General features: G+C 40.5%; 1 protein-coding gene across 1 annotated transcript in view; it reads left to right on the top strand.

Annotated features, from left to right (window-relative positions):
* PCDH15 (protocadherin related 15) overlaps positions 1-14,856 on the top strand; it is a 379,975-nt gene that overhangs the window by 172,006 nt on the left and 193,113 nt on the right. Inside the window, exon 11 of the mRNA XM_059821547.1 lies at positions 7,543-7,749. Within this exon, the coding sequence (XP_059677530.1) occupies positions 7,543-7,749 (207 nt within the window). The remainder of the gene's footprint in view (positions 1-7,542; positions 7,750-14,856) is intronic.

Raw genomic sequence — 14,856 nt, 5'->3', positions numbered from 1 at the left:
CACGCACCGCTTTTCCCTCAGCTCCACTTGCTCAGCCTCCTGTTGGGATTAGAGGGTGGAGAGAAAGAAGCCTGGTTTCCTTTTTTATTGATGTTCAAACTGCCTATGAAGAGCAGGTGTGAAACATGCCCATTACCAGTGCTACTGCTGCCCAAAATGCACCAGCTGATGGTGCTTGCAGGTATGTACCTCGCATTTTTTATCATAAAACAGAGTGTCATGCAGAAATACAGTTACAGGGAAGTAATGCACCTTTTCTGGACTCACATCAGGCCTGGATGAGGGATCAAGTCACTTTGCCCAGTGACGCACTTCTCTGCACGTGCAGAAACATGCTGAAAGGCATTACGTGAAGAAAAGAAAACGGGACATCCTGGAATCCAGACTGTCGGTGCTACGCAGAAGCTGAGCAGGGAGGCTGAGAGCTAGAGCTTTGGATTTAGGCCCCTGCATTTCACCTACACTCAGCTTTGTACTCTGAAGTTCTTCTCGTGTATTTGTCTCATAGCCTTTCCTCTTCACCAGCTATGCGGAGTTAAGATGCCTGTATGAGTACAGAAGTCACAAAGAACAGAAAAGAAAGCCAGGCTATTTCACTGTAGGACTGACAGATAGCAAATGTAATAGTATCTTACTGTAATCTTCAGGATGTGAAAGTAAAATTGTGCTGCCTTCCATGTAGCAACCAGGGATTTTTGAGAATCTGTTCATTCAGCAAAGTCTGTTATTGAACTATAGGCAACAATTTTCTATACAGTGATCGGATGTCAGGTATTTGTTGACCCCAGCATTAGGGTAGTCATAGTTAATGAAGTCTGACAGAAATCCAATTTAAAGGATCCTGAGCTGAACGTTTTGAATTAAGATAATAGGAATTTGACGTACGCCCCCATTACCTTCACTAGAAGCTGAGCAAGACGTTTAAAAGCGTAATGGGCAGAGCCTGGGAACAGACAGGGTAGTATTTATGTGATGCTGCTTCTGTCTTTGAAGGTAGGTTTTGAATGTGTGATGGAAGGGATGATGCTGAGATAAGTTTTAGCTGGGATGGAAGAAGTGGCAGCCATCTTCCCAGGAGGTCAAAGCTGTGAATTAATACTGCTCAGAAATAACAGCTGGAAAGGAGAGGCAGGGAATTGCTGCGTTGCTTTAGGCCGGTGGCGGGAGAGGATGCAGACGTAGAAGCGAGGGGCTGGTGACGTAAAAGAGAATCAAAGCTGGAAAGAGAAAACGTATCTTCTGTATGGCAGGTTAGATAAAGTTGTGCAGCGTGTGTCTGGCTGGTCTGCTGGTTACTTGAGCCATAACCACCAGGGTTGTTGGGAGTTGTTGGGTTTTGGGGTTTTTTTGTTGTTTTTGGGGTTTAGGGTGTTTTTTCTTTTCTTTTTCTTATTAGCCTGTTAAAACTCACTGGGGAAATCAACTCTGAGGTCCTGTGGAGGAGCAGCAACACAGAAGCGTCTTAGGTAGAATGCAGATTGTTTGGTTTTCATGCATCGTACGACAGATTTTCTGGAATAAGCATTCCTGAAGCATTATACAAGGGTGCAGTGTGAAAGTCAAGTTCTGTGAATCCATGGAGAGATAGGAACCCTGAGCTTAAGCAAAGGTGACTGTTTTGCTTTCTATTGGATGTTTCTCTGAGACAATACAATACTGCTTTGCGCAGTGGGAGATGGCCTTATGAACCTGGGATGTGCGAGATGGAGAAGACGGGTGCTTCCAGCAGTGAATAATGGTGATAGCCTGCTAAGTCGTCTTTGCCCACAGCATTCCTCGGCAGCTGTACTCCCCCAGACTGTCCAGGCACCCCTACCATGGGTCTGTCCAGCTCTCTGGTGCTTTGTCCTCCTCCGGTGGCAATGAGCACAGGGAGCAGAGATGCTGCAACAGGAGCGAGCATCAGAGAGTCTTGCCTATGTGTCAGTGTCCATCTGGAGGTTCTTCTGTTGTCAAAGGTTAGTTTATCTCACCAAACAGATCCCTGCTAATTTGACAGGAAAGAAAAGTCCATGTTTTTGTTTATTTTCCTGAAGATTCAGGGAGTTTATTGCATTGCTTTCATTTCTCCTTTCTTTTGGGGAACTGTTTTGTCTAATGCTTTGAATACGTGAACTTCTTGTTTCTGTATAGAACATTTCTTCAAATTGATAACCCAGTCAGTTGCTCTTCACTCCTTGTACAGTATCTCTTGTGAGAGTGGTTTCATGTCGTCTCTAGTCATTTTCCATAAGGTTAAAATTTTGTGTTGGCTACTACAAATATAAGCATTCTGCAAACTGCATTTAAATGTTCCACAGTGCACTTAAACTGCTCAAACAGCAGCTTACATACACTTTGTCACAGCAGATGACATAATGAATGTAGCTAAACATCTTCGATTTGAGAATTAACACGTTTCACACTATTTTGTTCTTTTTTTTTTTTTCCTTAGGTGCACACAACTACTTAATTAAAGCAGTAGTTGCCAGAGTATAATTCTGTGCTTCTTTCTTTGTGTGTCTTGGGGCTAGTGTGAAGGTACCTGCCATTCTCCCATAGGTAGTATTCGTAACAATGTGGAAGTCTAAAGTCTTCATCACCACGTGTGTCACTGGTGAAGGCTTCATTGCACGCTTGTTCTTTTTTTGCTCTATTAGTGCCTCCTTATGAGTGTATATCTTCAACCTGAACGATCCAGCCAGCTTCACTGCAGGCTGCTCTTTTCACTGAGGAGCTGTGGAGTCCATTTAAGTTCATATAATATCTTTGGGTTTATTTGAAAGATCACTCTTTGTTTTGACAGCAAAGCATGTTCTTTCGGGGACTAGAACCGGAATGTTCTGTGTCTTAAATACCAGTGGCTTTTTTCTGAAAGAAGTGTAAATTGTCTATTCTCTGTGCTCCAAAATATGTGTTAGGAAGCAGAGATGCTCAACCCATGGCCAACAAGCCCAAGCAAGGGTTTAACAGGCCACTATGAGGAAAAACTGTTTTCACTAACAGCATTGAATGTCTGGAAGAACTTATATATAAATTCATCTCTTAAAAAAAAAAAAAAAAAAAAACCAAAACCAAAAAAAACCCACCACCCAAAAAATCCCCAAGAAAAAGTTAAGGAATGGGGAATGCAGCAAAAATTGACAATATTACAGGTATTGTTTATTTTTGGAGAATTATGAAGGGTATGCATCAAAGGAACAAGAAGTGCTACTAGCCAAGCATTGCTTCTGGGAATATGTTTATGTAACATATAAAAACAAATCAATTTCTCATATTTTATATGCATCAAATGAAAGAAAAAAGAAGTGGCTGTTAGAGAAAATGATTTCTTAAAAAAAAAAAGTTGCTTGTAAGTGAATATTTGTAACTACAGTCTTACTATTTTCTTCTTTAGTTCTTCATGTGCTTTGTTGGACACATCATTATGTATAAAGGCCAAAAGGAAAAAGAACAGTTATTTGTATTTTCCAGTGGATTAAAAAAGAACAGCTCTGGAAGGGGCCTTGTAAGGAAATGAACAATTTGTTCTCCCTCCCAGCTTTCAGCTAAATCTTTTCAAAGAGAGGAGAAGCTCATATTTGTCTTTCTGCTCTTATGAATTTTATTTTTTTTAACATGTAACTCTGTACGCTAAGGATCAGAACATAGCTACTTTTCTCTATGGAGGTTGTGTTTCATCTTTTCTGTTGGTCAGAGCAGTTTCAATGTAAAGTGATAGCACTAGTCTGTAAAACTGATCAAAAGTGAGTTTTAATGACAGTCCCACAAGTAGGTAGGTTGGATTAGAAAAGCAGAAATTCTGCAAATCTACTAAAAAAGCATTGAAGGAAGGTACGTTGAGAGTTAGTTAGAATTTCAGCACTTTTTTTTTTTAAAAGCAGTTTCCACTCTCTTACCAGAAGTGTTTTGGTTTGCTTTCTTCCGCTGTTGTGAAGGACATTCTTTTCGATTAGGAAATACGGGTTGGATGCAAAGGGCTCAGACGCTGCTGTAGCTACTTCTGCCTGGTCCTTGAAGAGGAATTTCGAGTCGCGAGGTTGGCACTGGGGTTTGCTGTTTGGTGCTGGTGATGAGCTAGGAGGGTAGGGCAGGGGATGGAGTGCCTTCGTACCTCTCTCGCCTCCTCTGCCTGAGCACTGAACACCAAGAGCCGAGCTCTGATGCTTTGGGGATTTCCAGTCCTACCCTTGTACATAATTTTCTGGATTAGTTCTGGAAAGGAGGCACTTCCCATTGGCCGTTTCCAAAGCTTGCTTTTTTTTCTTAAATATAGGTGTCTTTGGAAACAAAACTTCATTAAATGGCAAAAACGGCAAAAGAGGCAAGCTGGATGTGGTGGTTTTCACCTGGTCGCCTTGCAGTTGAGCACTTGCTAAAGGAAATGAGAGAGTGAAGTTGAGTTGTGTCCTGGTGCAGCACTGACGCTGTGTCCTGGTGCTGCAAGAAACGCTTCTTGCTGGCAACAAGCAGTTCAGAAGTGACTGTGACTTTCTGAAGGATTAGCTGCCTAATTCTGCCCAATTCTTAAACGGGGAGGCCAAAGTTCATTATTTTGACCAGTGCACCCAACCTGGTGAACAAAAAAGAAAGCACCTGCAAAACTGAAGTGCTTTTGAGTTGAAGTGCCCGCTGAGGAAAGAATCCTTTTCATTGTAATTTTGGTCTCCAGGGCCTAAAATTTTAAGTCCAATCTTAGGAGCACACATCCTGCTTTGTATTTGACCGTGTGTAATTTAGAGCATTGTCTTTTCCTTCAGAAAGATGCTGCGGTACTGTGGTGATGGTGTGGTAAACACCCTGCACAGATGAATATTTCCTCTTTTAACCCAGGATGGGGTCTGTGCTCACTTATGCTTTAAAGCAAGGCATTATTGAGGTAGTTCAAGCTGTTAAAAAGATTGAGAGCCCCTGTTCTTTGCATTTTCCTTTGTAGCATCTCTTCATAGCAGTTGCAAAGAACGTCTAGGTCTGTTAAAAAGAAACTTGCAGCAGTTGCTAAACTTTTTACTGTGAAGAGGTCTGCTTTTCTTGAAATGGAACGGAGTATTTAGTGATGCTCAGCCACAGATCTGCTTATAAAATAGAATTGGAACCATATGTGATTGTTGCTCATAGAGCAGACTTTTTACGAGATTTTTTTTTTCCCATGCTTTCAGTATATTCACTTAGGCAAAAACTCTCCATATAAGGACGTTTTTGAAGTTTCATCCTACTGGGTCAGTAGCCAGAGTACTTCCAAGTCATTTTGGTGATGTTAGTTTTCACATGTGAAATGTATTTTCATCCAGCGGAGCATCAACTCCAAAATAAATCTCACTTCTGTAAATTATGTTCAGCATTTGGGAGTCACTTATCCAGTCTCCAATGCTATCGCCAGCTCCTCCTGTATTGGATTTGAACTATATTGCTGTTAACTTCAGCAGGACCAGGATTTCCCCAGGGATAACTGCTGCTCTGTTGAATGAAGTCCGGAGCAACTGGAAGGTTTCTAACTAAATGCTAATAAAACCAATATATGTGGTTCCTTACAGTGACCAGCGTGAAGGCAGACTTTCTCAGCTAATGGAAAATCTCTTTAAAATTGGTTGGGATCACCCAGAAGCATCAATCTCCTTGGGTGGACTGGAGGCTGGTGTGCTATTTTCCTGCTCCATGTTTTATTTGAGTATGAGTAATTGAAGCGGGCTGAAAAAAAGATAATTCATACTTAATATGGTAGTAATTATTTGAGGCAATTACAGGTTTGATCACTGGTAGTATCCTGAATCCTAGAAGCACGTTAAGAACAGCAGTAGATAAATACGTTGCCTCCTGCATCCTGGTTACTGAAATCTTAAGGTGCCAGTGAATTAACTAGCAGAACTCCCAATTTCTTCAATAGAGTTTTGTCTCATTAACAAAAATTAGTTTCCTAGGAAAAGCCTTATGAATTTCAGATGCTGGTGCCTGCTTACATAAATCCACTTGCCAGGTCTGACCTTATCCTCGGGAGTCAGAAAATAGCCATGTACAAGCAGATAGGCTGGTGGTTGCTTTTAAATCTGCGCTGGTATCGCTGCTCCCCATCTCTTGGTCAAGAGTAATCCTGATGTATTTTAGAGAGGAAAATACATTTTTCCTAAGAACTGAGTGTTTTGAGTGAGTTTCTTATGAATTACTAAAGGTGTCATCACTCACTTTGAACAAAATAACAATTTTTATGCTTATACTTCCTTTTACTTGAAGTTTCTGTCGTCAACAGCATACTATTGTTGCTTGGTAAACAAAGCAAAGCTTTATACAGAATTCACATTTTGCAGACAGAAAACCCCCAAACAAACGAAAACCAAACCAAAAAAACCAAGCATCTAAAGAAGAAAGAAAAAATAACTAGTTGATGGAATCAAAATGGAGTGTTTCCAGAAGAAGGCTCCTCGAATGTTGGATTTGAAAAACGTGGAATTACCTGTTTTGAAATGGAGGAGATAGCAGAATGAACATAAAATCTCTGCAAACAAAAAGCACTGTTAGCAACAATAATTTAGGTACTGTTCTCTCGCCTCTGAAATATTTTTACACCTGAGAAGTTTATTGCACATTACACTTCCCACGTCTGCAGAAAGGTAATAGTGTGCCACTGTCCCAGTCCCAGGGTCTGTGTGCTTACAGGTTTTGGAAATGAAGCCGTAGGAATCGGAGACTGTCTTGCAGTACCCTACTATTGCCTTACTGCAGGGACATGTGCAGGACTATAATTAAAACTGGTTTGCTCTTTATAAATTAAAGAACAAATTACTTGTTGTCTTCTACATCCCTTTTTTATTTACTTTAATTAGTCATAGGTAGTAAATTAAAAAAAAAAACAACATTTATATTGGATAAGCACACTGGAATGGGCAATTAGTGCTTTTATATTTAGGAAGTTTGAAAATAAGAATAGATCAGGTGAAACTGTATCAGTGAGTAAATCTTGGTAGGTGAGGTGTTGCCACTAAAAAGTGGGGGTTGAAGTAAAGAATGTTGCTTGATGTTCAAAAAATAGGCAAAACCAAAATTAAAATCCCACTCATCTAACACTAGAAAAATGGATTTTGGGGGAGAGGGAGGAAGTGTCATGTCCAGGGGAATACGCTTTTCCAGTAATCTGTAGCAAGTGCCACATGTTCGTGTGTACTGTCGTCGTCTTTTGGTTTTAACTCTCTTGCTGGTGGCGTAGGTTGAGGTTCTGTTGTACAATCAGCAGTTTCCCATTTTCTTTTCATCCTTCAAAGATTTTACAAAACTCTCAGTTCTGATAGTTTAAGGAATGATTTTTGCATGTGTGCTGTATAGCTTTTTGAGTTTCGTTCTGACTGTTTAAAAGGTTTTTGTGATGGAAAGCCTTTTTATTTTTCTATCCTAGCTAATTTTTGTTTGGTATTTCTTTTTTCCATGGTGCTAAGTTTCATAATAGGGTGATCTGTGCAGTGTTACTTATTTTTATAACTGGATTGTAATTCTTAAATATAAGCCAACACCAGTTAGTAACTGTTCATAGTTTTATTTGGCCGAGAGCCTTTGATAAGTGAGGTATTTTTTTAGGCTGAACAAGACAACGGCCATCCTCTTCCTGCCTTTGCCAGTCTGCATATTGAAGTCCTTGATGAGAACAATCAGAAGCCTTATTTCACAAGATCTACATATGAGGGCTTCATCCTCGAATCCTCCCCGGTGGGAACGACCATCTCTGATAACCAGAATCTGACTTCTCCGCTACAAATTGTAGTGTTGGACAACGATGTGGAGGAGGTATGTTTCATTTTTTTATAGTATCCTACCAGTGTTTATATTTTTATTACTTTCAGAGTTCTTTCTTTTTTTTTTTTTCTGTATTTATTGAGACAGAAAATGGTTTGATCAATAAATAAAAGAATCTTGATATGATTGTTATGGTTTCTTCTTTGTTTTCATGCTGAGTTCAAATCAACTTGAAAGTGTGTCTGAACTGAAACATTAATCTGTATTTTACTCGGCTCTCCTTAAGATTGTGTTCTGTTAGAGATGATGAATACTTAGTGCAAAGAGGAAAAAAAAATGCATTTTGTGAGAAGGATGAATCTGCCACGCAGTGTGGGGAAATGGGAGAGAGGAGCTCAAAGTGAAAGGAAGTAGTAGTTTGAACAAATGAGGAAGAGGAGGAATAGGAGGGCAGGAGCCTAAAGGTTCAATCCATTCTTTGCTCTGCCCAGATTTTGATACTAACGTTACTCATAGTAAAAATTGGGCATCTTCAAAAGAATAGTAACCACGTAGTGACAATACCACGCCTCTAGGGCCAATGTTTTTTCTGTTCTCATCAAGGCTGTTGCCATCATGTGTTTTTTTGATAATGTTTCTTTTTACTGTTGTCTGTCCAGCTGACCCATTTGCTCTTCTTTTTTGTTTCTGTTCCTCTGTTCTCTTGTTATCTTCAGATAAATAAGGAAAGCTAAGTTGTAGGCGTAGGTTCTGTAGCAATAATTTACAGCGTACGCCAATACTCTTTAATGAAATTCTGAACCTAGTAGTCTGAAAACAATCTGGTTTTGAAAGTTTCACTTTTGACATTGGCAAATTGATTATTTTTGAGAAACACGAGAGGCCGGTGTCACTGCAAGATGCTTCCTACATCCCTGTCTGCATTAGAGGGATTTATTGTCCTAAGAAGCTGCTTTAAAGCCCAAACTCACGTGGAGTATCTCCTTTCTATCTGTTACGATATCTCAGTCAATTTACCGGGTATTCATAAAACTGGTTGGAAGGCAAGCAGAAACGGCTGTTGGAGCTGGCTTTCTTAGGGGCTGGTTAAAAGGTCTGGAATAAGCGCATGTGGCAGTCATCAGCAGGCATGGCTGATGACTTCTATTACCTGTGAAATACTCTTGTTCAGCATTGCTTTTGCTAACAGCAAAGCAGTTTTCTTGTTTGGCCAAATTAGTGGGATCTGGTAGGTTGCTTAATATAGGAATATGAAACGTGCAGGCATCAGGTACGTGTTTGTATTTACAATACATTGTCTGATTGTGTTGTATGAAATCTGACTGTGTACTGTGTGAAGTCCAGTTTCCCCAAACACAACAGAAATCAAACTGTATGAGTTAGTGTCCACACTTCTAAGTCCTTTTTAAGCTACTAATTTGAGATATTTTCTCAGAAGGCTGCATTTAGGGCTATGATCCTTATGCATATTAAACAAAAAATACAGGGATGCTTTCAGATATCTTTTGCCTGAGTAAATTGGTCTATTTTATTTTATCCATACCATCATGAAAATACTAGTAAAACCCTTAGGTTCAGATATGCCTTGGTGCATATCTGTTCATTACAGGTATCTGGAATTTTAGGGCACTATTTATGCCTGTCTTATAACACACATGACTGTATAGTAACTGTACAATAGAGGAAAGAGAAGCTATTAATCACCTGAAGAGCGGAAGAGTGAAACTGAGCAAGTCTGTCTCTGAGACTGGTAGACTTGCATGTTCAATAGGTATGGTCTGAAACTTAGAGCAGGGTTTTTGGCAAGCTGGAGAGCTTGTTGCGAACCATTTCTGCCTGGATTGCTTCACTGCCGGTTTGGGCGGCGAACAGCTGAAAATAGTACAAAAATCTCACTGTTAATCCACAGGGTGCTGTGCTGCTGGTGTTTATCTATCTGCAAGTCCACCGGTGTTCCAAGATACTTGCCTTCAGGGCTTTACAGCCGCAATGGCCTGGGAAAATCCTGTGCCTACGGAGCCCAGAGCGGTAGAAGAAGTCACGCAGCACGGCTGGTGAGGGAGGGGCTGAGTCAGTTGTGCTCGAAGTAATTCAGAACAACTGTTTTAATTAAAGACAGTTCAGTGTGCTAGTTTAGACACTTATGTTTTTGTGGCAGTTTTCCATGCTGGTGGTTTTTTGGGACTCTCTCCTATTTCCTAGTAGATGATATTGTTACACTAAAGGAATGACAGAAAGTCTTTGGACTTGATTAACCTCCTGAGGTTTTTCAGGTTGCAGTTAACAGCGTTCTGATTAACCTTTCCCTGGCAGTTGCACAACTCTAATTGTAAGATGTCAAAGGCAGATTTGATAGTATAAGGTTCTTTGATGTAACTACATATTACAACATACACAAGACTGAAAATTATGATGATTTGAACTGTTAAATCCTGAATTTGGGCTGACTCTTTGAATGGATCACGTAGCTACCAGGTAGTTAGTATAGCACATGGTATTTGTATACTCCCAAACTGCGAATATTTAATTTCAAAAACTTCTGCATGGAGAAGTAATTTGTTCCTTTAATAGACTACTACGTGAGGTTTGTAACATAATCCTGGTATTTATGTTCCCCACCGAAACTGCTTTCTGTTACTGATTTTGTGAGTACAAGTTCAATACCTCAAGTTCTGGAGGGTGTTCTGGAATTCTTCACAAGCGGTTTGACCCTAGGGCTCCACATTTTATTGTTGTGCCTCCTCTGTAGTACATCCGCATGTTCCTATGAGGTTATGTCAATATTTGGGTATTGAATATGGCGGTTCATTAATATACTTTCTAGTGCACGCACTAGAAATTTCAACATGGATGTGGCCCAGATATTTGTAGTTTTAATTGCGTCGCTAATAATAAAAAAATCTGTCCAATCTGCAAGCAGATATTTCACTTGGGAGCACTAATATAACTTAAATAATCTGCATCGAAAGACAATGAAAAACGAGTTTGTCATTCTTGAACACAGGCTGCATTAGGCAGCTGATGAGAAGTCGTTACGTGTTTCTATGTCTCCGTACAAATAGGCCTGAAATTTCATATCCATAGGAAATGATCACTTAAGGGCCCAAAAAGATTTCCTAGTGAACTTAACAGTTGGTTCTTTTACATCACGTTTTTGTTATTTTCATTGCATAATGAGTAAGAGTAGTTTGGTTAAGTTGGTGGAAATCCAGTTCAGTCACATGACACAAGGTGAGCTACAACCAGTGTTTCCCAGCAGATGATTTTTGTTTATTGTTGAAAAAGTTTAGTACTTCAGTGTTGCATGATGAATAACTGCCGAGGTTCTCTAGACTGATGTGGCAGAAAGACTTAATTTTGACACCCCACCCCCCTAGTTGAGGCCAAAATAAGGAAAATCTCCGGCTCTGGTGGGAAGTAATGCCGTGTGCCGGGGGAGAAGGGCTGTGGCGGAACCTGGCCAGTGGCCCTCATGTTCTGTCCTCCTCCTTGCTGCTAGGATGGCTCTGCACCTGCAAGGCCACTTCCTTTAGATATGGGTGGGGGGCACAAGGGCCAGCGGCACGGCCGTGAGTGCTCATTAACCAGCCTGGGAGATACAGGGGGAGGGAAGGGTTGCTCTGCCTCAGCAAACTGAACCTCTTGGGGAACCTGGTGCCAGATTCCGTGGCTGTATCAGTCTTCTCTCTTAAGCGTTTTGTTGATGCTTAAGGCCAGCCAGACCTGATCCATCAGATCGACCAGAGGTGACACGTCCTGTCTCTTTCCAGAATGCTGTAGGCTTATCTCAGGATATACAAAGACCTGCCTGCAGTCACGGAGACGATGATCAGCCCTGTCTTGGGTGGAAGTGCTCTGTGCAATTTCCTATTCCTTTGCTCATGCCAGCATAGCTCTTTCCACGTCTATGAAATGATGCAGGTGTAATACGGATGCGAGGGAGTGGAGAATCAGGTCCTACTGCCTGTGTGTTAATACACGTGTCGGTGATTCTTGTAGTGCTTATAACCTGTTGTGAGCATGAGACTTCCGGCAGAGTAAGGTTGGGAGTGCAGCAATTGCATAAAACGGCCAAACCAACTGAAATGACGGGTACCTTCTCGCTGGGACTGGATGGTAGCTCAGGGCGCGTTAGTAAGCACAGGTAATGCTTCTTCACTTCTGCAGGTCTTAATGTTCTGGTGGCTTCATTGTATCTTAGTAAATTAATGTATTTAGTAAGGAGAGATTGCTGCTGAGAAGTTGACATAGATCCTCGACATGCTTGTGCATGTTAGTTTCCAATACTGACGCTGGCTAGACATAATGTATTCAGCCTTCTAATTGACAAATCAGTTGAGATTATATTTCATGTTAAAATAACTCCCTGTCCTCAGATAAATGCATGAAGAATGTGGTCATCTTAACTGTGTATCTTAAAAAACCAAAACACATTATAAATTTAAACCGTGTGGGAATTGTAATAGGGTCCTGCTATATACCTTCCAAAAATTAATTTATACATGTGACATTCCAAACAGACCTTTAACTACAGCAGCACTGCCAAGTGCTGATATAATTAAGTGGTCTGTTTAAATGGCATAAATTAAATTAAGCCACACGAGTACCTTAAGACCTGAGTAAACCAAAGCTGAGATGAGGAATTTAAACAGTATGATCTGATTGCTGTTTACATAAGGCTTCCCGAGCCGCTTGCTTCCTTACTCTTTTGCTTCCATGGGAGAGTACTAATTTCTTCTACTCTGGTGGTTAGGCTCGGTGAAATAGCTACACAGTAAGCGCCTTACTGCCTTGTATGCCCAATCTTGTGGAATCTCTCATTAAAAAAAAAAAAACTAATCAGCATTCATATCCATTACATACTACTCAACTACCAAGGTGTTTACCGATACCACATGCAGTGTCTTGATGAATAGACTCGGGGTGTAAGGTAATTGTGCATTCCTCGTTAGAACACAAAATTGACTTCGTGTTTATAAGGTGTGCCAGTACGTGTTCAAAAGCATTCAACGTGTGCCAGCACACATTCAGAAAAGGACCTGCACAGTAACAGTGATGCTTCTGCGGATGCCTACAGCCCAGCGCAGCATCCCTGGGCGGCGGAATATGACATGGGTCAGTTATTACCGAAGGTTCCTCTCCAGATCCTTTTCTACCAGACCAGTTTCTTGTTTTATGCTTCTGTTGTCCATGAAGTTGAAGTCAAACTAAGTAGATGGTTGCTCAACATCCGTGTTTCCAGAGAACTTGAGGGAAATTTTAAAGAATGATTATTTTACATAAAAGCGTCTCAGTAGCAACCCAAGAAGAGAGAGAAAATAATGGATGAAATAACTTTTGAATGTAACTACAAAAGCAAGTTAAGGATTTTCCGTAATATATCCAGATAAGGAAAAAAAAAAATGGATTTTTTTATCCAGGAGTAGTGAAGCATTTTAAATACTGAAGCGTTTCTCTCTAATATTTGCCTGATTGCTTATATCTTTCACTGGTATTCTTTGAACTTGTTTTGCAGCCGGTATTCTCTCGAGAGGAGAGTTCTCCTAATACTGCCATCCCTGTATAGCACTTCTGTGACACTCTAATAGTTACAGTACAAAATAATAATTCAGGAAATATTCGTCCCAAATGTAACAGCCCATTAAGATCATTATTAAAGCAAACAATAGGGAAAGGCAAAGCAAAAAGGCTGCTTCTCTTTCTTTAGGATTTATAAAGATAGGCTTTTTTTCTTTCTGATTCTTTCCACTTAAGAAGGAAAAATAAAAATCTTAACATGGAATCACTACCGTAGCATTGTACTTCTTCCTTTATTTGTTTAGGATGAATATCTAGTGTTTTCTGCCTTCTGAAGCTATTCTTTCTCTCTTTGAGTTCCTTGGAGTCCTCAAGGAATTTGTCTTCTATATATCTGCCCTGTTTTAAACAAATGCTATTACTCATTAGTGGAAGTGCTGAAGACGCTGACGTTTGTTTCTTGCCCGCTTCCAGGAGTGGCTCACTTGTATAAGGAACAGAAGATGACTTTTTTTCAAAACTTTTCTGTTGACTTTTCACTCAGGGAGGGGCGTGGCCCTTTGCGCACTTCAACTTGAAAAAGTCTAAGAAGTGTTGCAGTGCTTTTTAGTGCCTCACTTCGTAGTCACGCTTGTGCCTCAGCCCTTGCTTTCTGCAGGAGCGGGAGAGGTTTTGGTGGTGATGAAAAAATTCAGAATTAAAGCACTGCTCAGCACCCAGCCTGGTTCTCTCATTAGTCTTTTGACATCTTTTCCTCCAAAGTGGAGATGACATAAATGGTGAAGAGCTTTTTTGTTATTATTTTAAATTGTACAATTAAATATTATTTAAACAAACTCACTTTAAAGAAAAAAATGTTTAAGGAGAACAAATTATTCATAGGGTGTCCTGGGCAAAGTTGTCTCAAACTGGTTAACATTCCGGAGTTTTTCTGTTGCTCAGAATTTAGACTTGATTTGTTCTCCTTCTTGGGTTCTGCTGATCTAAAGCCATCATGAAGACTTCTTAGGAGGCTGTGCTTCAGGTTGTTTTTCTGATATCTAATTGTAATGCTAAAGATGCAGGGAATTCACTCCAAATGCTGTGTTGTCTACCTTGCCTATCCCATCCAAGCTGTTGTGAACCTGGAGGGCCAGCTCATCAGGCCCTGCAGAACTCATCTCACAAGTCAGAGAAAAGCAACGAGGTTGGTGCCAACACAGTCTGATTGCAAACCCGTTGACAGTGGGTCTGAGAATCTCCCTTGCTTCGCTTCTGCACGACTGTGAAAGTCACGAGTGGAAAAGTTTTTCTACTTTCACCCAGAAATGAGGAGGACAAACGCTGTGAAAACATGTCTTCAACAAAACAACTCTCTTCTGTGGGTGTTTCGGCACTGATCATCCTCCACATGAAGAACATTGGAAAACCAAGACGTGTCATTAAATTATCTTTGTTACTGCTACAGCTTTTTGGAGACAAGCCTCTGGTGGCAATCAGGAAGCCCAAGCAGTTCTGATGCTCTTGGAGCTTGTTCTGGCTGCCCTGGAGAATTTAACAGCCAAATATATTCCCTTGAAAAAGTCTTGGGGGATGTTGAAATACGTACACAATATGTATCATTGTCTGCTCATTCTTGACAATATCATGTAATTTTGGTGT

Source organism: Gavia stellata, chromosome 9, assembly GCF_030936135.1.
Source record: "Gavia stellata isolate bGavSte3 chromosome 9, bGavSte3.hap2, whole genome shotgun sequence".
NCBI lineage: Eukaryota > Metazoa > Chordata > Aves > Gaviiformes > Gaviidae > Gavia > Gavia stellata.
This window is presented reverse-complemented; position numbering and strand designations above follow the sequence as displayed.